The sequence below is a fragment of the Ricinus communis genome, chromosome 3, assembly GCF_019578655.1.
Source record: "Ricinus communis isolate WT05 ecotype wild-type chromosome 3, ASM1957865v1, whole genome shotgun sequence".
Classification (NCBI taxonomy): Eukaryota; Viridiplantae; Streptophyta; class Magnoliopsida; order Malpighiales; family Euphorbiaceae; genus Ricinus; species Ricinus communis.
The window spans coordinates 31,126,142-31,150,459 of record NC_063258.1 but is presented as its reverse complement, the minus strand read 5'-3'; the positions used below and the strand labels follow the sequence as shown (position 1 = coordinate 31,150,459).

General features: G+C 33.8%; 2 protein-coding genes and 1 long non-coding RNA gene across 14 annotated transcripts; 2 read left to right on the top strand and 1 right to left on the bottom strand.

Annotated features, from left to right (window-relative positions):
* Window positions 1-3,148: 3,148 nt before the first annotated feature.
* LOC8271222 (helicase and polymerase-containing protein TEBICHI) lies at window positions 3,149-19,916 on the top strand. 12 transcript variants are annotated; one of them, XR_007215263.1, is made up of 29 exons: window positions 3,149-3,387; window positions 3,672-4,081; window positions 4,195-4,435; window positions 4,536-5,378; window positions 6,202-6,266; window positions 6,450-6,555; window positions 6,636-6,836; window positions 6,994-7,191; window positions 7,438-7,599; window positions 7,686-7,922; window positions 8,066-8,278; window positions 8,549-8,899; window positions 9,104-9,256; window positions 10,368-10,589; window positions 10,977-11,195; window positions 11,332-11,449; window positions 12,711-13,855; window positions 14,011-14,208; window positions 14,737-14,996; window positions 16,155-16,344; window positions 16,452-16,559; window positions 16,762-17,114; window positions 17,494-17,602; window positions 17,681-17,818; window positions 18,037-18,133; window positions 18,212-18,406; window positions 18,491-18,535; window positions 19,103-19,206; window positions 19,824-19,916. XR_007215263.1 is itself a non-coding variant. In XM_048372268.1 (28 exons), exons 1-27 carry the CDS (start codon window positions 3,352-3,354, stop codon window positions 18,524-18,526), a joined length of 6,471 nt encoding a protein of 2,156 aa, XP_048228225.1. In that variant the 5' UTR covers window positions 3,149-3,351; the 3' UTR covers window positions 18,527-18,535; window positions 19,824-19,909. The 12 variants fall into 12 exon arrangements, 1 of the variants encoding a protein (XP_048228225.1); XR_007215264.1 differs by having other exon boundaries at window positions 12,708-13,855; window positions 18,212-18,270; XR_007215266.1 differs by having other exon boundaries at window positions 12,708-13,855; window positions 18,212-18,270; window positions 19,088-19,206.
* LOC8271221 (BURP domain-containing protein 3) lies at window positions 19,856-21,758 on the bottom strand. The gene is made up of 3 exons (XM_002516535.4): window positions 21,602-21,758; window positions 21,353-21,458; window positions 19,856-21,021 (listed from the first exon to the last, which is right to left on the bottom strand). The coding sequence occupies exons 1-3, from the start codon at window positions 21,653-21,655 to the stop codon at window positions 20,042-20,044; spliced, it is 1,140 nt and encodes a 379-aa protein (XP_002516581.1). The 5' UTR covers window positions 21,656-21,758; the 3' UTR covers window positions 19,856-20,041.
* LOC125369508 lies at window positions 21,333-22,915 on the top strand. The gene is made up of 2 exons (XR_007215267.1): window positions 21,333-21,471; window positions 22,554-22,915. It is a non-coding gene; the product is annotated as an uncharacterized LOC125369508 (long non-coding RNA).
* The last annotated feature ends 1,403 nt before the right edge of the window (window positions 22,916-24,318 follow it).

Below are 24,318 nucleotides of genomic sequence, written 5' to 3'. Positions count from 1 at the left end.
AAAAAAATCATTTTTCATCTTCGTGTTTTCATGTTGAAGCTGTTCAATTTCTGTTTCTTTGCTAGCTTTCAAATTCCTCAGCTTAGTTCACATCTTTTCCATTACAGTTTGCAAATCAAGTCTGCAAATCTCTTTCATTTCTTTCCTTTCATCTTTTTCTCTATCTTCACACTTTGGACTTTTACAGCACTTTCGAAACTTTCCACATTCACACAATCTTCGACGTCCAGAATTTCAACCTTCACAGAACCTTCGACATTCATCGAACCTTCGACATCCAAGCCTTTCGGCATTCGCAAAACCTTTGATATTCACAGAACCTTAGTGCTATTGCTTCATGTGGTTGTTGATAATGACGATGTCAACATTAATTGAAATCAATTGGTTAATTTAGGGTTCCTTATTTTCTATGAAAAGGAAAGTGATGAAAGAGAAATGGAGATGGTGATGGAGAATAATTTTTCTTTTATTACCGTTGGATTGTAGGTCCTACCATTTGCCACCTTAGTTGCATTTAACGGAAGTTTCTTCCATTCTTCAGCTCCGTTCTAAAGAGAGGCTTAAGAACTCCGTTTGGCGAGATATTATGTGCAATTGGCTAAAAAAGAACTTGAAAGGCCAATCTGCACCAGTAGTTATACGTTAGGGGCAAATTTGAGCCTTTTCCGTTTAAAAAAAAAGCCAATATAGCAAACTTCGCAAAAGTTTGAATTTCTTAAATTGTTAAGCCAAATTAATAAGACAAAATAATTCTACATTAAAATAAAATATAATATAAAATATATTTTTTAAAGTTATATATAAAAATATTACTATATAAAGGAATATCTTTTTAATATGAGACTTAAAAAATTTATAACTTACTATAATAGAAAATTTATTTTATTTATAACTTACTCAAATTAAAATTGTAATCTTTTATCACTATATGAAATATTACTGCAGAGAGATTTTACTATAATAATAACTTTTTCTTTTTTTTACTCTAAATTAAAAAAAATACAGAAATATTTTACTATTTATGATTAAAAGATATTGCTTAGGGATTAAATTAATCCTATATTCATTATAGATGAATAGTATTAATAAACAAATATGATCTAAATACTATTATTAAAATACAAAGTTATCACTATGTATTATAATATGATATCCAAATTTAAGGTTCCTTCTCTTTTTTAAATTAATGTTGTTTCTTAATTTCAAAATAAAGGCACCATCCACTTTCCCTATGCATTTGATATATTTTATTTAATAAAACCATATCCTAAGATTTTCGAAATTATATATACGATTAGTATCAGGCGCTTAAATTATTATTTAATTTTTTTTTGTATAAAAAAGAAAAAAATATTAACAAAAAATATTAAATAGTAAATAATTTTGTATTATAACAATAATGAACACATAAATCAATATATCAATAAAATAAAATTAAAAGTATAATATTTCTTTTAACTTTTTATTTTTAATTTTTTACGAAAATTTGTATTGAATTATTTGAGTCATCATATATATATATATATATATATATATATATAATATGATATAAATTTGTCTATTTCTATAGGATTAGAAATGTGCATGAAATTTTGATAGATTAAGGTAAAAAATTAAATTAATTATATATAGAATTAGGATTAGTAATTAATGATTAATTATAAAAAAAATTTTAGTCAATTACATTTTTTTCTTTATACTTTTATATATATTATATTATATTATAAATATAGATATAAATTATAGACTAATATTACTTGTTACGCATGTAAATTGTTATTTTAATTTTTTTAGAAAGATAAACATATAACAAAAAGAATTAAATAGTAAATAATCATGAATTATTTGAGTCATCATATATATATATATAATGTGATATAAATTTGTCTATTTCTATAGGATTAGAAATTTGCATGAAATTTTGATAGATTAGGGTAAAAAATTAAATTAATTATATATAGAATTAGGATAAGATAAAATTAGTAATTAATGATTAATTATAAAAAAAATTTAGTCAATTACATTTTTTTCTTTATACTTTTATATATATTATATTATATTATAAATATAGATATAAATTATAGACTAATATTACTTGTTACGCATGTAAATTGTTATTTTAATTTTTTTAGAAAGATAAACATATAACAAAAGGAATTAAAAATAGTAAATAATCATGTATTATAATAATAACGAACACATGAACTAATATATCAATAAAATAAAATTAAAACTATCGTACTTTTTTCTAGTTTTTGTGAATTTTATATTAAGTTATTTGAGCTTCATCATATATATGTATATATTGTGATATAAATTCATATATCTCTCATAGGATTAGAAATATATATGAAATTTTGATAAGATTATGATTGAATTAGACTAATCACTTATTAATTTTATTAGGATTAGAATAAAAAATTTAATTAATTACATATAAAATTAAAATAAAATAAAAATAATAATTATTAATTAATCATAAGGATGTTTTAGTCACGCCTTTTTAAATATATTATAGATTACATATTAGTGACTGATTTATGATATAAAAAAATTATTTCCAAATTAATTTTGTAATTAATTTTTATTTTTATTTTCATGTTTAGTGGATATAAATTCTCATTTTTTAAAATTCATCTATCTCCTATAGGATTAAAATTATATATGAAATTTTGATAAGATTATAATTTAATTACACTAGTGACTTATTAATCCTATTAGGATTAGAGTAGAAAAATAAATTAATCATATATAGAAGTAAGATAAAATAAAATCAATAATTACTAACTAATTATAAGAACATTTTAATCGGTTCAAATTCTTCTCCTTCATCCTTATATATATATATATATATTATAAATTATAAATTAGTGACTGATTTATAATATAAAAAGAAATTTATTATCAAATAAATTTTATAATTTTATATTTATTTTTATGTTTAGTATGTAATTTTTATTTTTTTTTAATATCATTAATATACTTTTATATTGATTATACATTTAGCCTTAATAAAATTCTCAGCTAAAATTTATTAAAATGATTATAATATTAATGACAAAGAAAACTAAAAGCTTGGCATTAGAATAGCTCTCAATTATTTTTTGGTCGAAAGACCAAACGTCAACTGATAAATAGTATTTAAACCTAAAAACTAAAATGCTTTTGTATCTCTAGGTGGGGTCATCAAATAGGAGACGCGCACTACTGTCACTTGGCGCTCGCTGTAAGAATTTGAAAGGCCAGGCGACGTCGTATCAACAAATCCCCCCGCGGCCCCCCCGGCGTCACCACCGCGAGAAAATAACTAGGGTTTGCAGATTCTTGGGAAATTTTCTATTTCATTTATCCATGGAATCTGACTCATCTCGAATACGGATCAATCAGGTCTGTTCTTTTATCATCTCAAAACCCTAACGGTAATTTCTAATTCGAATTCAAATTTGACCCCTCTCTCTGCGCTCTCCAGCTCCGTACAAATCGATATAATACAATACATTTGAATGAAGAGACTGAATTACTCTTCCTTCAATCAACTGAACTTAAAGATTCATTTATAAACAAAAACTAAAAACGTATCTAATTGGAACTACGTACTATCTAATTGATATACAGTTTTCTGGTAACACAATGTAGCGTGTTTCTTGTGTTTATGATTGAGTTATATGCAGTTTTTTGCTTCGAAAAAGAGGAAAGCTTTATCTCCTGGTTTGAAGTACGGGATTGAAAAAGAGGCAACAATAACGTCAGATGGGTCTCCTAATGCGAAAGGCACTTTGGACAATTACTTGGTAAATTCGCAGGATCAGAATCGTGGTCTGTTGTCCAGGCAAGATTCAGTTAAAAGAAATCTGGCATTGGAGATTAATGAACTCTCGAAAGATGAAAAAATGGATCCCTGTTCAGTTGCTAAATTGGACTCTCAAAATTCTGAAGGAGCTGGAACTATTAAGAAGGAAACCTCTCAAGGTTCATGTAATGCAGGCCATGTTGCAGTTGAAGGTTGCTCAGTTCCAAGGCAGAGTGCAGAAAGCTCGGAACTTAAACAGTTTGCAAATGATTTTTTGTCTTTGTACTGCAGGTACTGCTTTTTAGGGCTGTTTGTGGTTAGTTTTTAATTGGCAGTTATAGAGATGGGTTTGTTTGTTTTAACTTTATAAGTTTACTTTGGTCATGTATCATATTCATGTGCAGTGAACTCCAATCGACAGCAACTTCACCGTCTAAGCCAAAGTTGAATGACCATAAGAGACATGGTAGTCCATTGTTGGTGGATGACAGGGATAAAACATCAAAGAAGAGGCATTGTGATTGTGTAACCAGCCAGTCACTTTCAGAAGGTGAAACTGCTTTCTTTTTTGAGAAAAAGGCAGAAAACAAACAATCTGCTATCATTGCAACAGCTGAAATGCCACTTTACCATGTGTCTAGAGAGGTATGAATAGGTTGACATAATAACATATACATGTGTACATGTGAAGTTGTGTGGTTTATGCTAATTTGTTTTTGCCTTTTCTTCCTTCTACATCTGGCAGGCTACGGTTGTTAATGACCCCATTAAGCTTCAAGCAAGCTTGAGAAAATGCAACAGAGTGTCTAGGTTACCTGCTGGTATGGCTGAATGCTCTACGCCAGGCTCATCAATTGTTAAATCACTTGTTCGTGAAACACCCAGGTCAGCACGTGGAAGCTCCATGTTTTCACCAGGAGAAGCATTCTGGAATGAGGCAATTCAAATTGCTGATGGTTTATTTTCTGAAGCTGGTAATCCTCTTGCTTTGGGTGCTGATGATGTTAACAAAGAAAGTTGCAGTGACAAGTCGAGGCAAATGTTGGATGAATCAGGCAGCAGAATTCAGCAGATGGCAAATAGCTGTTCTTTGGAGTTATTTAGGGCACATATGAGAGATTCTATTAAAAAATCTTCTACATTGCCTGTCAAAAATCTTGATCTTTTGTTTCAGGACAAAAACTTGGACACAACTTCCCCATTCCGCACAGCAGATGATTCAGATATGCTCAAGGGCGGTGAACAGTCTGAATGTGGTTCTGTAAATATCAAATGCATTCGAACTGGTAAAATTGCAACTTGTAATGAAGTTCAAACAAAAGAAGAGATGCACGACGTGCAAAAGACTGAGTCTATTTATGCAATGACAAAAAGGGAAGCAGATTTGCTACTTCAATATACTGATAGCATTATGCCTAATTCACCAATTAATGAAATTAGGAATCCTGTTGCTAGTGCATATGGTGAAGCAGACACTCCTTCAAGTTTTGTGCCACTGAAAGACAGATTAGATCTTGTTAATTGGCTTCCTGCAGAAGTATGCAGCATATATAAAAGGAGAGGAATTTCAAAACTGTACCCTTGGCAGGTAATTTTTAACTTGTAAGTTACTTCTGTATACTGGCCTTTCTATCATAAGAAATGATAAAGGTCAATGTCGCCTCTCCTTAGTTGTCAATTCGCTAGAAGTGAATGAACGTGTCTGCCATCAAGGTCAAAAAGTTGTGCTTCAGATTTTAGATTTTCTTTGAGTTGCCTTATCTTCTTTCAGAGAGAAGACAATAATGCATAATCCTTTTTTTCTTTTTGCTGTCTTTTAAATCAGTTTATCATTAGTGCCTAATAATATACTTCTTCACACTGCCATTAAAACCTGAGCTAATGTTAATTTCTGGAACCTGTTTTTGGATTTATTCTGGCTATATTAACTAATGTTAATTTTCCCTCTTTGTATTTTCTTTCTGAAAATACATTGTAGAGGTTGTGGAAAGGATATTATTGTCGAGGAGTTATTGGGGAAAAATAACTTAGCTGGATTAGAGTTGCCAAAAAATTCATGCAGCTGTGTATTAATGGGAAACTTGGAATAAAGGTTAGGTTTAGTTAGTAGGTCACTCTTTTCATATTTTCTTGTTGTTAATCTTAGTTTTCCAATGCTCATCTTTTCTTTTGTATTACTTTTTGTTTTCATGCTACTCTTATTTTGTCTCTAGCATCTTTTGCATAATTTTCTTAGCATTTTGAGCATTAAGTCGATTTCTGGTGTTGGCTTTTGTCATGATCATGCGGCGTGCTTTTATTAGTTTTTTGTTTCACTTTTAATATGGTGTCTTAGATTTCTTCATTGGCCTTATATTCTCAATATGTTGGTTTACCAAATAAATGCATTATGTATTGTGCTTCAATTACAGGTTGACTGCCTTCAAGTGGATGGAGTTTTGCAGAGAAGGAATCTTGTATATTGTGCATCTACAAGGTACCTTATGCAGTTGGTTTTCATTTTATATCAAATTAGATTTCTTGATAGGTTTATACTTGTTTTATCCTTTCTCTTGTGTCAGTGACTTTGTTAGTTAGGTCCTCTAGGGGTAGCAGTAGTTTTATCATTTATTTCTGGACTTTCATTGATTGGAGCTTAACCTTGGGTCTTCTGCCATAGTGCTGGTAAAAGTTTTGTTGCTGAGATTTTGATGCTGCGGCGGGTCATATCAACTAGGAAAATTGCATTCCTTGTGCTTCCTTATGTATCAATCTGTGCAGAAAAGGTTGTTTGATATTTTCATTCTGAATTTAGTAGCTACAATGCAAACTTGAGTATATTAAATCTCTATCCAAACTGGTGCAGGCTGAATATCTGGAGGGCCTTTTGGAACCACTTGGTAAGCATGTTCGGAGTTATTATGGGAACCAAGGTGGTGGAATACTTCCTAAAGATACTTCTGTGGCTGTATGCACTATAGAAAAAGCAAACTCTTTAATAAACAGATTGCTAGAAGAGGGTCGTTTATCAGAAATTGGAATCATTGTGATAGATGAACTGCACATGGTATTTTAAATTAATGTTCGCATAGTTGTGTGTATTGCACGTTTTATCTATATAATATAAAAGTACATATTGGAATCATTGAAAATTGTTTCTTACTTAGGCTTGTATTTGTTGAGGGATATATGGAGATGATTCGTATGCTTATGTTTATTGACAGGTGGGTGATCAGAACAGGGGTTACCTTTTGGAACTCATGTTGACAAAGCTTCGTTATGCTGCTGGTGAAGGCAACTCAGAATCTACTAGTGGTGAAAGCTCAGGTACAAGCAGTAAGGGTGATCCTGCTCATGGCCTGCAAATTGTTGGCATGAGTGCAACAATGCCAAATGTGGCAGCAGTTGCGGATTGGCTTCAAGTAAGTAAGCATCACTGAAGAAATTTTCTTATTAAGTCAAACCTTTTGTTACAGGCAGTTTCCAGCCTCAGGTGAGTCTGTTACTGGTGCATAAATATATTGCAATACAAAATTTAAAAACAAAACTATTTTATTTGGGTTTGTATACTATAATATAGCATTATTATTCTATTCTCTTCTTTATGAGCAGCATTAATTGTTTTCCCGTAGCACTATCAATTTATTTTGCACCAAATTTATGTGCAGGCAGCATTTTACCAAACAAATTTTCGACCTGTTCCACTAGAGGAGTTTATTAAAGTTGGCAACACCATTTATGACAAGAAAATGGATATTGTTAGAACAATTCCAAGAGCAGCTGAGCTGGGTGGTAAGGATCCAGATCATATTGTGGAACTATGCAATGAGGTACGGGCCATTCAGATTCATGTACGAGTATGTAGTTGACAAGTATATGGAACTTGAGCAAGTACCAATGATTTTTTATTTATCAGGTTGTTCAAGATGGCCATTCAGTGTTAATATTTTGCTCTAGTCGAAAAGGATGTGAATCAACTGCCAAGCATGTCTCCAAATTCCTGAAGAAGTTTTCTGTCAATGTTCAGAATAATAGTGAGTTTCTTGATATTGCCTCAGCTGTTGAAGCTTTGAGAAGATCTCCCGTGGGATTGGATCCTATACTTGAAGAAACTCTTCCTTCTGGTGTTGCATATCATCATGCCGGCCTCACAGTATGACTTTTTGCTTATCTTTTATCATTGTGTATGATGCCTGCTTAGACATACATGTATTTCAGAATTGGTTGGGAGTATATATATTCTTCTGCTATTAGATGTATTCTTCAAGCCCCTGGCTGCTATTTTGATTGTTACAGGTTGAGGAAAGAGAAATTATTGAAAGCTGTTATCGTAGAGGCCTTTTACGAGTTTTGACAGCTACATCTACCTTAGCTGCTGGCGTTAACCTGCCTGCGAGGAGGGTCATTTTCCGACAACCCAGGATTGGCCGTGATTTTATTGATGGGACTAGGTATAGACAGATGGCGGGTAGGGCTGGTCGGACTGGGATTGATACTAAAGGAGAAAGTGTACGTTTACTTTCTTTCTTTTTTATTTTTTTATTTTTTGCATGTCTGAAATCTTTTTTACTTGGTTGACTTCTCTGAGCTTGTAGGCTCTTTGATTAATTGCTCTTTGAGGTTGTTCGTAATAAGTCAGTAACCAATGACTCACAACTTTCCTTTCTACTACAATTGAAGCTTTTCTGTTTGTTTAAGTGAGGAATATATATTAATTTCTGATAGAACTATCATTTTATCAGTTACAACTTTCAATTGCATTTGTTTTATCTTATCCAGATACTTATTTGCAAACCAGACGAACTCAAAAGAATCATGGGACTGCTTAATGAAAACTGCCCGCCATTGCAGTCTTGTCTCTCTGAAGATAAAAATGGAATGACTCATGCAATTTTAGAGGTTGTGGCTGGTGGAATTGTTCAAACTGCTAATGATATTCACCGATATGTTAGATGTACTCTCCTCAATTCTACAAAACCATTTAGAGATGTCGTGAAGTCAGCCCAGGATTCTCTTCGATGGTTGTGTCACAGAAAATTTCTTGATTGGTGTGATGATACAAAGTTGTATAGCACCACACCACTTGGACGTGCAGCTTTTGGCAGTTCTCTTTGTCCAGAAGAATCACTTGTAAAAATTTGTGATTTATTTTTATTTTGTTTATGATTGAATTTAGTGTTACTCATTGGTCTTTTTCTTTCTCTTTTTTTTTTTTCCTAAGTTTTAACCTTTTGGGTCTGTTTCCCTTAGTGTTATTTCGTCGGTTTTCAATTGATTTTTTCTTAATTCGCTATGTGCTTCCATTGATTATGGCTTTTTATATTGGGTTCCTAGATTGTGCTGGATGAACTTTCTAGAGCAAGAGAAGGATTTGTTCTTGCATCTGATTTACATCTTGTGTACTTAGCCACACCAATCAATGTTGAGGTTGAACCAGATTGGGAATTATACTATGAAAGGTTCATGGAGTTGTCCCCTCTTGACAAGGTAAAACTGCTATTTGGAACTCCTCCTGTTTTTTTTTTTTTTTTGTTAATAATGTATGGACGCTTTTTGGAGCCTATTTGGAGGAAATTGATACATAGTATGTCAGTCCATGAGAGGTTTACCTCAACTGTAGGCCTTGTTCTCTGAATCAATGCGCTTAGCATGTGACACTTGAATTAATGGAATTACCAAAGCCTGGCTTAAATGTGTGCTTTAAGGATCAACCCAATTGATACCATTAATATGTATGGAGTTCTAATTTCGTGGCTTGTTAAGTAGATGTTTTCAACACTGTTAGAAGTTGCCTTTGTCCTAGAATGCTAGGTTAATAAGTTGTTATGATGTGTATTTGTGTTTTGGGCACCTTCTTCCTTTGAGCTAGCTTTTGGGAATGAGTTCTACCAAATCCCATATTTGCATGTCATGCTAAGTGTGAGCGCCAGTGTTAAAAGTTGTATTTATCCTATATTTCTAAGTTACCGAGCTATTATGATGTATGTATGTGGATTGGGCATCCTCTTTCTTTGAGCTAGCTTTTGAGAATGATACCCAAGCTCATTTATCAAGCACCAACCCATTTTACTTCATTCATGTGATATCTTTTTTATTTCTCTTTCACATTGTTCATTGATTTTATGCTTTTGCTATATGAAATCTTTAATCTTTGGGTGTCTCTGTTAATTTATAATATTTTCTTTATTTTTCTCACTGATAATAACATCTACACTGGAAACAAGAACTCTACCAACTTCTGCCCGATAACTCAAAGGAAGAGGGTGCCCAATCCACATATATACACCATAACAACCTAGTAACTAAGCGATGTGGGATAAATGCAACTTCTAACACCCTCCCTCACGCTTAGCGTGACATGCAAATGGGCTAGGTCCAAATCCATCATTGCAGACAAAAGGCTGGCTTTGATACTATGATGAATGGGCTTGGGTAGAACTTATTCCCAAAAGCTAGCTTAAAGGAAAAGGGTGCCTAATCCATATATATACACCATAACAACCCAGTAACTAGGCGATGTGGGATAAATACAACTTCTAACACTTATTTTGTCCTATATCTTACTTTTGTTGTTTCACTACAAATGCCATGGATGAAGTCTGTTGGAAATCGGGTTGGAGTTTCAGAACCATTTTTGATGCGTATGGCTCATGGGGCACCAATGCGCATGCTGAACAGATCAACTGACAATATGAAAGGGCTGCCTGGAAAGTTAGAAAATCAACATGGGAAGTCAAAGAACAGTATAATTTCAGATGAGCAGTCACTTAGAGTGTGCAGGCGATTTTATGTTGCTCTTATTCTATCAAGGCTAGTGCAGGTTTCAAAATTCTTTCCTTTTATTCTCCTTTCCTTTCTTCTCTTTTTATTGATGCTGAATGTTGCAAGCTTGATAAAATTTTCATTGCTTTGCTTAAAAATTTAGTATTTATAGTTTATGTGCATTTCTATATGCATGCATCAGTGTGTAATACCATACTTATGTCCATATTATGAGAGCAAGTATTGGCAGCCCTTTTCTGTCCAGCAAAGAAAAATGTAACCTGTATAGACTTTTTAAATGTAACCTGTATACACTTATTTATCTACTCGGTAACCTGGATATGATTCCCAATGTCTCAATATCATGGGTTGCCTGTGCTTGCTGTAGTGTGTGACTTTTGCTTGTTTTCCCTGCTTTGCTACATGCTTAAATTCTGGGCCAAAGGAAACACCTGTAGCTGAGGTTTGTGAAGCTTTTAAGGTTGCTAGAGGCATGGTTCAAGCCTTACAAGAAAACTCTGGAAGGTTTGCATCTATGGTTTCTTTGTTTTGTGAAAGACTTGGATGGCATGACGTGGAGGGCTTGGTTTCTAAGTTCCAAAGTCGTGTTTCATTTGGAGTGAGAGCAGAAATTGTGGAGCTTACCACTATTCCATATGTTAAGGTAACTGGCTTCTATTATTTTCTGTATGGCCCTACAAACAGTCCTAAACTCCTAATGGCACATGTCGTTTGATTTGTGTTTTGGTCACTAGTTTAGACATATCCATTATTTTCTATTTTTCTTTGTTCATTTGTAGGGTTCTCGAGCAAGAGCACTATATAAGGCAGGCCTGCGTACGCCTCTGGCTATTGCTGAAGCATCTGTCTCTGAAATTGTTAAGGCTATTTTTGAATCTTCATCATGGACAGCACAAGGTGAATATGCTAGTGTTCTCATTTGTGATCTCTATTCCCAGATAGGGGATGCGTGCTATATTATTCTAGCTCAATGTTCTTGCTCAATAATTGGTGGGACATTGCAAGTGTTTGTTTTATGCTTTACTGTAGAATTTTTATGAAACTGCTCTATGTTTGCCCATTTTAAAACTTATGCAACCGTTCTAGAAGTTATATCTAATCAGTATTAATACTTGTTGAAAGATATTAAATATATAACCCTTCATGCCAAGAATTTTTTTGAGGTTGTTGCATGCTTAGTTAAACTGACATTAAAATTATTCGGTGGCTCAAATTAGACACACCCTTGGTTTGACTGTAATCTATATAGACATGCATATGCATGGAAGTGTAAATGGAATATTACCATTTAGCATAAAGGGAAACTTGCATGCATGTCTGCATCCATTGAGATGTTTCTATACTATGTAATATGTAGATAACATGCATTTATTGTGTCTAGTTCTATTTTATATGGATCCTTTTCTTTTGTGCTTATGAATGTCAATCTTGTTGTATGGGTTTAGGTCTCATGCTCTAAACTTAGATTTGAGCTTTCTGTGATTTAGTATCTAGGCTTTAGTTCTAGTTGCCAATTAGTTATTCAATTTGTGTTAGGCCTAAGATCTATGGTATGGTATTTAAGTTTAAACTTTTAGGTTATAGGGAATGGTTTGGCATACGTTCTCTGGAGTCTATATCAGGTTAATTTTGTAGGTTTATGCAGTTTTAGGATTTTGATATAATGCTTTAGGATAAGGTTTAGTTTAGTTTTTCTGGCTCTCCAAGCATATCAACGCAATGACTTCCTATATATTCTTGTCTTCATACATTTTACCTAACTTTCAATTAATTCTTTTGACCTTTTGGCACTATGTAGAATTTTAGAACTTTTGTGATGTTAGCTGAAAGAAAACTTTAGAACACTGAAAATTTTTGCAAGACTTGTGTAATCTTCTTAATGTAACTTCCATGATTTATTATTTTGTTCTAATTGGTGAATTCTTTTGGAATATGCTTACTATCTGTCTATTAGACTATTACATTTTCAGTATTTAAATTTTTGGGCTTCTATCGAATGTCCTCTAACCGGCAATTTTTTACTTTGTCTTTCTTTTCATGATATCATGCTTTCTATAATTACTCTTGCTTTTTATTTAGTGCATCTATGAAAGCATGTTTCAAAAATTTGGGATTTTTTTTTTATCAAATACATAAGCTTATAAAATGGTTGTAGAAGGTTCTGCGCAAAGGCGCTTACAATTGGGAGTTGCGAAGAAAATCAAGAATGGTGCACGCAAAATTGTTCTTGAAAAAGCTGAAGAGGCAAGAGTTGCTGCTTTCTCAGCTTTTAAATCTCTTGGACTTGACATCCCTCAGTTTTCTCGGCCATTATTAATGAACACTTCTGTAGATAATGCTGAGAAACATGCTGCAAGTAACTTATCTGAAGATGGCACCACCAATGTCATCGTTTCTTTGGAGCAAACAGACCATACTTCATATGACTTGTGCATAGAAGGGAGTAAGAAGCCTGCTGAAGTTACTTTGGAAAGTGAAGGAGACAAGTTAATTAAAACAATAGATGTTGTCTTAGAGGCTTCAGCAGAAACAAATTCAACTGGTCTGGTGCAATCTAATATTGGTGCTGAAAATTCTAAGGTAGTGGATAGAAAGTCTTTGCCTACAGGTAATCATAATGCAAATGCAGTTGTCGTCCTATCTGTCGAGTCAGAACAAGATGGTGATGGAACTGGGACACACCAGAGGAATATTCTCAGGGAGGTACATGAGCAATGTAGTAGACAAAATTTGTCCAGTGACAACATGGAAAATGCTTGTGAGAAGGGCCCTATTAAGGCAAGTAATATTTCTGGTGGATTAGATAGTTTCTTGGTTCTCTGGGATGCTGCCCAAGAATTCTATTTTGACCTCCATTATAATAAAAGATCAGAAGTAAATTCTGTTGCACCTTATGAAATACATGGTATGGCCATATGTTGGGAAAACTCTCCTATATACTACGTCAATCTTCCAAAAGATCTATTATGCCCTGATAATCAAAAATATGTTCTACGACCTGAGAATTGGCTGGAGATAGTTAGGCATAGATGGAATCGAATTGGTAAAATAATGGGGAAAAGGGAGGTCATAAAGTTTACTTGGAATTTAAAAATTCAGATTCAGGTGCTCAAGAATGCTGTAGTTTCTATTCATAGATTTGGGTCCACAAATCTTTCAGGGAAAGATTTGGATCTTGAACTCATAGACAGTTCTCACTTGCCATTGCCCCAAATTAATGTTACCGAAGGAATTGATATGTGCATTGTGGCATGGATTCTTTGGCCTGATGAGGAGAGAAGTTCTAATCCAAACCTTGAGAAGGTAGACTCTAAAAATCATATTGGAATATATGAATCTGAAATTTTGCCCAGCAGTTTTTTTAAGTCCAAGTATTCGATCTTTAACATCCTTTTTTATCCTTTTCTAATGCTGGTTATTGATTGGATTAGCTTCTTAAGTTGTATATCATAATGTAGGAAGTCAAAAGAAGGCTACCCACTCAGGCTGTTGCAGCTGCTAATAGGAATGGCAGGTGGAAGAATCAGATGCGAAGAGCTGCTCATAATGGTTGCTGTCGTCGGGTTGCACAAACACGAGCTCTGTGTTCTGTTCTTTGGAAGTTACTTATTTCTGAGGGACTTGTTGAAGCACTTAAGAAAATTGAGATGCCACTGGTAAAGTTTCTATTATGTCATGCTATATTTTGTATGTGTGTAGGTTTTCATCTAGGCTTAAGCGAAGGCGCTTTTTTTGGTATTACATGGAATTTGTTGGGTTTATTTTAATTATATAAATTTTGATATATGTTTACTTTGTTTTGGGTACTAAATGAAAATCACTGTAGCAACAAATAATTCATAAGTTACCGCCATTTCTTGGTGTTTACTTTGTTTTGGTTACTGAATGAAAATTACCGTAGAATGAGTAATTGATAAATTACTGTCATTTCTTGGTGTTAGCTTTTCCCTTCATTTATCTATTAAAGTCTGGTCTCTTGTGTTTGGTCTTGCATATTTTAAAGGGATAATCAACTTTTAAATCAGGTATTTGAGATCCAATTGTTGGGCACTCCAAGTCTGGAAATAAATATAAGGCATTCTTGAATTAAGAACTGTTGAGGGAGTGTTAGCGCTGGTATCACTATTTTGTTCCTTAGACTTTATATTTTGATTAACAGGTTAATGTTCATATATTTGTGTCAGGTTAATGTTCTCGCAGATATGGAGCTTTGGGGGATAGGTGTTGACATGGAGGCATGCCTTCGAGCTCGTAATGTGCTGGGGAAAAAACTAAGGCATCTTGAGAAGAAGGCATACGAGCTGGCTGGCATGACATTTTCACTGTATACAGCAGCGGATATTGCAAATGTGCTCTATGGACGCCTGAAGCTGCCCATACCAGAGGGGCATGGCAAAGGGAAACTACATCCAAGTACAGACAAACATTGTTTGGATTTGTTAAGGTATTGAGAGAGGTTTTTCTTCTTCATCTTAAATTTAACATAGAGATGAGGTAGTCTGTTACTTGGTGAGGATTCTTTGACTCAAGATTAATGTCCCATATTCTTGCAGGTCACTAAAAGTATTTATATAAGTTTTATTTACATTCTTAGGGTGCATCTGTATGGAGTGAAGGCATGGGGATGAAATATTATATAAGTACTATTTCTAGGTATATTAAGGGCATAATGATTATTCTCTTCAAGTGCATTTGCAATTGAAGTGCAAGTGTTGAATAGTTAATAGATAAATATGCACTTAGTACAAGATTAAAAATTGATGGAAAGAAAATGACACTAAACTTCTGCACAGAATACATGCAATAAGGTATAGTTATTTTGCCTCTTTAGCCCTGTGTCAAGAGCACTCTTCATCGTAAAGATTCCTCAGTCTTGATTTCGTGCAAGTGCTTAATAGTTTACACTTTAGAGTGGAGTAATGATGCAAAATTAACAGTTCAGAAAAAAGTACTGTTGCTTTGCTTTTATGTTTTATGCTACTATAGCAGCTTTAAAATTAGGGTTACTTATGCTTTTTTTCCTTATCTTGATGATTTTAATTTGGGTGTCAGAAATTAAAGTTTGTCTTAAAAGGCTAAGATCTGATTCTATTTATTTTTCAATTTTAAATTTTTTGTGATGTAAATAGGGTCATAATTATCAGATGACAGAGTGGACTTTTTTCATTTATAAAACCAGTTTATGGGTCTTTACTCTTCTGGTCTTATAACCAGCAAGTTTTACTGATCTTTGGATCCCGTTTTCACTTTTCTCTTATCTATTCTGCAACCATATTAGGATTAGGGTTAGCTATTTACATCAAGTATGATAGCGAACTCGTAGTTTCTTCCATGTCTTGAAAAAAGCTATTGTGTTGTCTTGAAATTTCAACAGGGCTATGTGTTACAGCTTGACTGCATTTTTTCTAGTTTCTTAGTTGAAGGTCATATAGGAGCCCTTTGCTCTTCTAGATAATAAATATTGATTGAGAAACTATCTTTCTGCCACAATACCTATTTGTTTGTGTTTTCCTATGATCAATGTTTCTTGATGGCACATGTTGGTAGCTCTGTTTTCACATTTTTCAAGCTAAGCACTTTAAGAGAATTTGATATCTTTCAGAAATGAGCATCCTATAATTCCAGTCATCAGAGAGCACCGCATATTGGCAAAGCTTTTCAACTGTACACTGGGTTCAATCTGTTCACTGGCTAGGCTATCTGTGAGGACGGAGAAGTACACACTGCATGGCCGTTGGCTCCAGACATCTACTGCAACTGGGCGGCTTTCAATGGAAGAACCTAATCTTCAGGTTGCAGTTATATGTACTCATATTCTTTCTTTTATCTAATTACATGTTCCAGTAGGTTCCTTCAATCTAACTTGTCAGTATTACGAACTAATCTTGGGGTTATGCAGTGTGTTGAGCATATGGTCGAATTCAAAATTAGTATGGATAAAAATGGAGGTGATGCTGAAGCCAATAATTATAAGATAAATGCTCGTGAATTCTTCATTCCTACTCAGGTATTGGTCACTTATATAACTTATTACTAAGAGGGTTCTCACTAGTTTTCATGGGAAGGAAACCTGTGTATCTTCAATTGGTACCTCCTTAGTTAAGGTCACTAGAAAGTGGGAATAAACTACCTAATTATGGGTTGTTATTGATTGTCTTTTCTGCATGTCAGCATCAAAGGATCTAAAGTTGCCCTAATTCTTATTGTAGGAAAATTGGTTGCTGTTAACAGCAGATTATTCTCAGATAGAATTGCGGCTAATGGCACACTTTTCTAAGGATGCCTCATTAATTGAACTTCTTAGTAAGCCACATGGTGATGTTTTCACCATCATAGCTGCAAGATGGACTGGGAAGGCAGAAGAGTCCGTTGCATCGCTTGAGCGAGATCAGACCAAAAGGTTGGTGTATGGAATTCTTTATGGAATGGGTGCTAACACACTTGCACAACAGCTGGAATGCAGTTCGGATGAAGCTGCAGAAAAAATTAAAAGCTTCAAAAGTTGTTTTCCTGGAGTTGCTTCCTGGCTTCATGAAGCAGTTGCATCCTGCCGTAAAAATGGGTAAGGCTGCATGTCAATTATCAATTGGCTATCCGTTAGTTACTCCTAATGCTTCTTAAACGAGATTTTGTTTCTAGGTCTTTGTATTGATGTTGAATCTCTATTGTCTTTGTCAAAATGATTTGTTTCAGTATATTAGATTTATATTTTTCCATTGCTTCTATGTCATTGAATACTTAGTTCAATACAATCTTATCATGCAGTTTCTCGTTTGTGTCAATTAGTCCTTTCTTTTTATGTCTTTATATTAGATGAGCCATGGAACCAAACCTCTTCAAGCCCAATAAGATTTGACTCTGTAAAGTAGTTTGTAATTATGTGTATATGGTGTTCAAATATTTTACTTGTAAACCCTCGTATCTAATTACTTTTGATCCAGTTATGTGGAGACCCTCAAGGGAAGGAAACGCTTCTTGTCAAAAATTAAATTTGGAAACAGTAAAGAAAAATCAAAAGCTCAGAGACAAGCAGTTAATTCTATCTGTCAGGTATTGTAGTGTTTTTGGGGTGATAAAGGCTCTCATAGGCAATTATACTTCTATTCTCTGACAACTGTTTTTGGGCAGGGATCTGCTGCTGATTTAATCAAGATCGCTATGATTAATATATACTCTGTCATTGCGAGAGTTGATGGACCAGACCCAAGCTCTTCACTTGCAACTAAGTTTCACATGCTGAAGGGACGGTGCCGAATTCTTTTGCAGGTTACTTCAGAAAATTGCTTGGGTTTTATGCTTTCTTTCTGGTTTTGCTCGAATAATTTCTATCCAAGATTTGAGAATAGTCTATTTTACTGAATAAGAAATTTGAAGTCCTTATTAATTTTCAATGTTTTGTCTGCTTTTGCTGGTAGGTTTGCTGTTGAATCTTGCCTCTGTTTTGACTGAAAAATTGATGGTTACTCTTGCTAACTATTATGCAGGTACACGATGAACTAGTTTTGGAAGTTGATCCCCCTGTGATCAAGGAAGCTGCATCATTGTTACAAGCAGGCATGGAAAATGCTGCATCGCTTCTTGGTATGCATTATATGGAACATTTATATCTTGATATTTTGATACTTTTCATCGATGTTAATTGCACCATATGTTTTCCAGTGCCTTTGCAAGTCAAACTGAAAGTTGGAAGATCATGGGGTTCTCTGGAGCCTTTCCAGGTTGATCCATGTGTAAATGGAGTTTACGTGATTGATTCTTAAAGTAGCAAAATTGTTCTTGGAAATGAGGGGTCAGTATGATGTTGGGGGGTGAAGTTTGATGACCATTTGAACTAGTGTGTCTAAACAATGCTTAGTGAGTTGAAGTTTTTCAAAATTTTATCTGATCATCTATAATCTGAATGAAATCTTCCTAAATTTAAGTATATTTTACTTGCAGATATGCCTGGTCATGTTTCCGGTCATACATTCCTGAGGGAAAGGGGTAAGTTCTGCATGTGCCACTTTGAAATTTGAAATGCAGTTCTGCAGTAAAAAAATTTTTGTTGGCCTACTTTAGGTGATATTGGATTTTGGCATTCCCAGCTCTGTTAAAATGTCTCCTTCATGTTCTCCTTTCAAAAAGGAAATTTGAACTGTAGTTTATACTGTAAGGATTTTTTACTATGCTGCTACTTGTCCATATTAAAATGTTGATTGTCTTATACTTATGTTTTGTGGTTCAGGCTACAGTAATTTTTCAGAAAAAGGAATGAATTTATAAAAACCAATTAAGAATATTTTGAAGATTATATATTACCATCGGGCTTCCTTTTTCTCTTTTTGAAACTTTGGTGGAAGGGTTGAGCATTGGACCTATGACCACCTACAATAACCTATAGTTATGCCATCAAGGCAAATGGTCCTTTTTAATTCTGACATTTTCATAAGAGGGAGAGATTGCTGCACCTTCCTGTTGGAGAGATTACTTATTTCTGTAAGCTTTTAGCGATGTATGCCTAATTCTTACTACAATATTGCGTATCTTTTATAATAGTGTTTTGTGTCACAGTTGCTTGCTGTCAGAGCAACATAAGTCTGGAATGATCATAAGAGCCACAATTAACCAACCAGATTGGTATGGTGATAGTGCTAGTGGTTATTCCTAATATCACGGTAAACCTCTCTTTTCAATTCCGTAGGTAAAATTTATATTTCAAGTCCATACTTTTCAGGCACATTAGCCTAGATGGTAGTCTCTCCCTCTTTTGTTATGGAACCATGTCTTAAGGATCATCATAAAGTTTAAAGTGGTTAGATAGTTAGCAATCACTATTAGGTTATTATTAAAATAAAACAAATTGAATTGATAGTAATTATGTAATTCACTATTACTATCTCTTCACAGGAATTTATCCTGTTAATGACATTCTAGATGGCCTCTCTTCTGTATGTTTTATATAATGAAAATGCATATGAAGAGATTAGGAATCTGTCTTACACCCCACTCTGATACTAAACTGATGTAGAACTACTGAGGAAAACTCTCAACCAATAGTAAGTAGGAAACTACTAACACAATACTAAATAATGATAATAAAATAATAATAATAAATAACTTATCAAATAGATAAATACAGGAAAAATAAGTATTTCATAACAAATAATCAAATCAAAATAATCTCTAAATTCGTAAATCTCTAACTGCATCAATTTGTATATCAAATTCAAATTATATTGCTTCTGTTTTCTTTATAGAAATTGTAATCTTATGTGAACTTTGCTGCCAGCAGGGAGTCTGATAATTTCAGGACGCATAGGAAGATGACAACAGAAGGATATATTTATTACTGCACACTGCTAAAGCAAACTTTGAAAGTATGTAGAACCAAATAAAGCCAGCGTACTTACATTATTATAGAAACCAAATGAGTAGAACTTATAATATTCTGTTGTAAAGTGTTCTGATTGAGGAGATTGAACTAAAAGGATCTAGTGTTCTTGCAGGCTTCTAGTTGGGAACCCAAACAATGTGGTCCTGAGGAAGGAAATGGCAAACAGGAACTGTGCCTGGCTTAACTTTGAGCACCTGGAACGCCAAATGCTTAGTGTTCCAAGTTGATGTATCTGTGTGGCAGACTGCTACTGCTTTGGCCTTTGTTCCATCAGCACCCTCCAAGGAAACCATGTAAGCCCTAGTGGTTTGTGTTGCATGGCAATAAAAGACAGCATATGCATAGTTCTGCTTGTGGCACACCACGGATTTGTCACCTGCCATCTCTTTTGCTCCAGCTGTAATTGTATATTTCTGCATCTGCGTCTGGTTTTCCACCTCTGTGGAAATTGCCTGAACATTCTTTCCAAGTACTGAAGTGCTGAAGTCAATCATCGACTCTAGTGAAGTTGCACAAAGTTTCTCTTCTCCTTCAATTCCAGGTGCTTCACACTCTTTGATTGTATTCTTCATTAGCTCAGCCTCCATTGATCCAGGTTTTACTGAAAATTGGTTGTAGATTTCTGGCAACTCTTTTGATGAAAAGGGTATGGACTTAGCAACTTGACGTGGTAAGAACATTGCTGTGTTTGGGTTTTCTGTGAAGTGCAGATTCATAGTTTTTCTGGGATACATGTCCTTTTCCAAGAAAAAGAGGGCTACATTTGGGTCATGATGGAGCTGAGTTTCAGTAGCAGCATAGTTGTAGATGAATGGGGCTACATTAACATGTACAGGCTTGCCCTTGTGTCCTGTGTTCACAGATACTCCACCTTTGCCGACACCAACATTGGTTCCCTTCCCAGGCTTTCCAGTGTTAACACCGACACCTTTCCTTCCCACGTTAACCGTAGTGCCTGGTTTTCCTTTCCTAGTGTTCACGTTTACTCCACCCTTCCCAACGTTTACAGAAGTGCCTCCAGGCTTTCCCTTTCCTGCATTGACATTTACACTGCCCTTTCCTACACTTACAGAGGTGCTTTTGTCGTCCATGAAGCCTGCGATTTACCTATATTTAGTTAGAAAATCTTAGAAGGAGATGAGGGGCATTTAGCACCCATGAAACTATTTCAGTGTTTGTCAAGATCCTTGAACTTGATAATTTACATTGAGAATATATGATATATTACTTCTGTTCATGTAACTTGACAAACATGAGATAGCTTATTAAAATCGTATCATGCTTTACGACTTGTAGAAATCAAAATAACGGCAAAGAACCAAGCATTCAGACTTTTAACATTGGACCATGCACAAAAAAAATCAGTACTTCTGTTCCAAACTCTGTTGTAATTGTGTAAGAGAGTAGCTGGAGTTTTCAGGATTTACCTGACTGTAAAAGATCTGTGACAGCTTTTGGCATTTGAGTGTTAGGCAGAACGCTTTTCCAGTATACTTCGGGAGGGAGGGCTGCATGACTCGTCGCTAGTGCAATCTGCAACAAAGCGGTAAGTATGAACTTGTATTATTTTTCTCTTCTTATTTTATTCTTATATGATGATTGATATAATATAAGAACAGACTTAGAAGCAAGAACCCTTTCTTATATTTAATCTAGTAGAAGATTCAGAAGCTTACAGTAAGAAAAACAAGTATACATGGGAGACTGAACTCCATTTGAACTCCAAACATAAAACAGAAAATCAAGGTGTTTATAGTGAAAGACAAAAGAAATGAAAGTATCTAGGTTATCTGGAAAGAAAAAGTAGCTTGCTACTTATATAGAGGATTTATCCTTTAAGATTTCAGGTTGAATGATGACACATCACCTACAATAGCAGCAGGTTTAATTGCATCACCTGTCCCGGGTTCACTCCCATAAATGCAATTTTTTTCGTGTGGGACACATGTAATAAGACTATGAGATGATGTGAAAAGGATTTTAACAGAATGATGAATTATAGTGTTCAATTTGCTTTTGGCGATATTTCCTTTGTGCATATCATGGAACCAGAATGGCTCCAAATATTCTGGATTAATTCGCTGAACCTTAAAAGCTATAAAATCTGGAGTAGCCTTTAATTGCTTGGACATGTGGTTCAAAACTTAACAAACAACTACCATATTAATGAGGTTAGTAGGGGTTGAGAAATGCCCATCATTCTTGATTGTGTGTTTCTACTTTTCTAATCTGCATCATGGGTTTTTTGACTAGTTAACAGGTTTAAGAACCACCATTTTAGACCTTATTCTAGTAGGGCTAAGAATAGTCGGTTACTGATGGACTGTGTTCATCTGCCTTAATTTTCATACAGTGTACAAGGAATAAAGAATTGGCTTTAGAGATAAGCAGCGAAGTTAGTGAACAATAAAGATTAGGGGGAGCAAGTGGTGTTGCCAAGAGTATATCTATATTCTAAAGTTGTTTTTTAAGCTGAATTAACCTTTCTCTTTATGTATACATTTTCTGCAATCGTCTATGATTCAAACTGTTTATTCTAAGGAGTAAATTCAGAGTTTAAATTTCATCAAGTAACGAACCCATCCATCTGTTCAGCTTAAAAAATTAATTAGGTCTTTTGTGCTGTAGATCCGGTTGGGCTTTATTGTGAATCTTTCTGCTCCTCAACTTGCTGAACTTCCTGTTGCCCATTGCCATTTATGGACTAGAGATGCTTTAATGCCCGGCCTAACTACCAAAGGAAATTATGCCCCCAATAAATTGATGTACTGCATAACTGTTCTGGTGTCCTATTCGTCTCTCTTCTTCTCCTCATTTATAATCTATTATCTGTATAATATGTATACATTTCCTCATGAAAATTCTATTTGACAATATTTCATGAAGCTATGTCATGCATGCCTTCAATTAAAAGAAAATTGTGTAGCTTATCAAAAAGATTAATTGTGATATTAAATAATAACATATAATAAACTTATTTAATGATAAAATGACTAGTTTCTTAGAGAGAGATTATTATAATCATTCTTCTCCCCTGTTAGTTATATTAATTTTATGTGACTTATTTGATGGTGAAATTAGTAGTTCCTTACAACTCATTTGCTGACAAAATCACTTATTTTAAAAGAAAATAATATATTATAATCATTAATCTCATGTATTAATTATATTACGTTGTTATTAAAAACTCTTTTAAGGTAATATGATGTATTGCTTTTGGTGTCTAATGATTTCCCAGTGTCATTATGTATCATCACCCACTCTAATATACATCACAATCTTGATGAGGAAATTGCAAGGAATATTGCTTTTGGTTTATAATCTTGTTTTCTACCACTTTTAAGAATTATGCTCAAGAGTTTTACTTATGTGTTAGTAATTCTTTGTATATATCTTTTGTGATTATAATAAAAAAAATTAAGTTGATTCTTTTATTTGTAGAATGAATATAAAGTTATGTATAAAAAATTATAAAATTATTTTAAATAGTTTTTTGTAATAATGTTTTCATAAATTTAAGTAAAATTATCTTTTACTAATCTGTAAAATGTGAGGGGTAATTTCTAGACATGTATATTTTTAATTTCTTAAAAGGCCTGCTGATAAATATTAGATTTCAAGCCCAATTGGAAGTCAAATATGTCATACTAGATTATTGGCTCCTTGCTGGGTTTGGTAGAGAACTGGGTCTGTTTGAAGTCTTGTTAGCCCCATTATGGATTTAGAAGAGTTGGATGGCAATAACTATTTCATATTCTTCTAGTTATGTCTTCTTCTTTGAGTTTCAACTTGAAGATTCCTTATTAATAATCATTGGATCAGAAACTCTATATTTGATTGCCCATTTTGTTATACAACTGTTAAAACTCAAAATCCCTCTCTTTTTATTATGACAAAGGAAAAGGAATACTTATTGTAGAGGAGCTGAAAAAGAACCCAAACAATGGTCGGCCGCCATTTAGAACTTCAGGAATCCAATAGCTTTGATTTTCTGTTTTACTTTTTTTCTTTTCCTGATTCATTGGAGCTTTACACAATAGCTATACCTCAATTTACATAATATATTTTACACATTTATCATTTTTTTTTCAATATTAGTGAATAGCGGTAAATTTTAAACTCTTTTAATTTGTACATGTAAAAATATCAATAAAACTACTATTAATATTTTTCGATATTAGTTTGTTTTCTTTTTTCTTTCCCCTCATATGAATCAATCTTTTCATAAAACAAAATCCTATCTTATGGTGGGCTAAGCGTAATCGCACTATCTATCTATCTATCTTTCTTTCTTTCTTTTTTTTTTTTTTTTGTTTGTCTAAACAAAAGAAACTTTCTATCACATTTTATCTAAAGCCAATATCAGGACCCTCTAAAAACAACCTTTTGTCCA

Excerpts from the sequence above, each read along its gene's own strand:
- LOC8271222 (XM_048372268.1), top strand. The coding sequence starts at position 3,352 with ATGGAATCTGACTCATCTCGAATACGGATCAATCAG. Across the intron at positions 4,082-4,194 it reads TTTTTGTCTTTGTACTGCAG|TGAACTCCAATCGACAGCAA; the intron begins GTACTGCTTTTT and ends ATTCATGTGCAG. Across the intron at positions 16,560-16,761 it reads AATTCTTCATTCCTACTCAG|GAAAATTGGTTGCTGTTAAC; the intron begins GTATTGGTCACT and ends TTCTTATTGTAG.
- LOC8271221 (XM_002516535.4), bottom strand. The coding sequence starts at position 21,655 with ATGTTTGGAGTTCAAATGGAGTTCAGTCTCCCATGTATACTTGTTTTT. Across the intron at positions 21,459-21,601 it reads GTATACTTGTTTTTCTTACT|ATTGCACTAGCGACGAGTCA; the intron begins GTAAGCTTCTGA and ends GCTTTGTTGCAG. Across the intron at positions 21,022-21,352 it reads CACAGATCTTTTACAGTCAG|GCTTCATGGACGACAAAAGC; the intron begins GTAAATCCTGAA and ends GGTAAATCGCAG.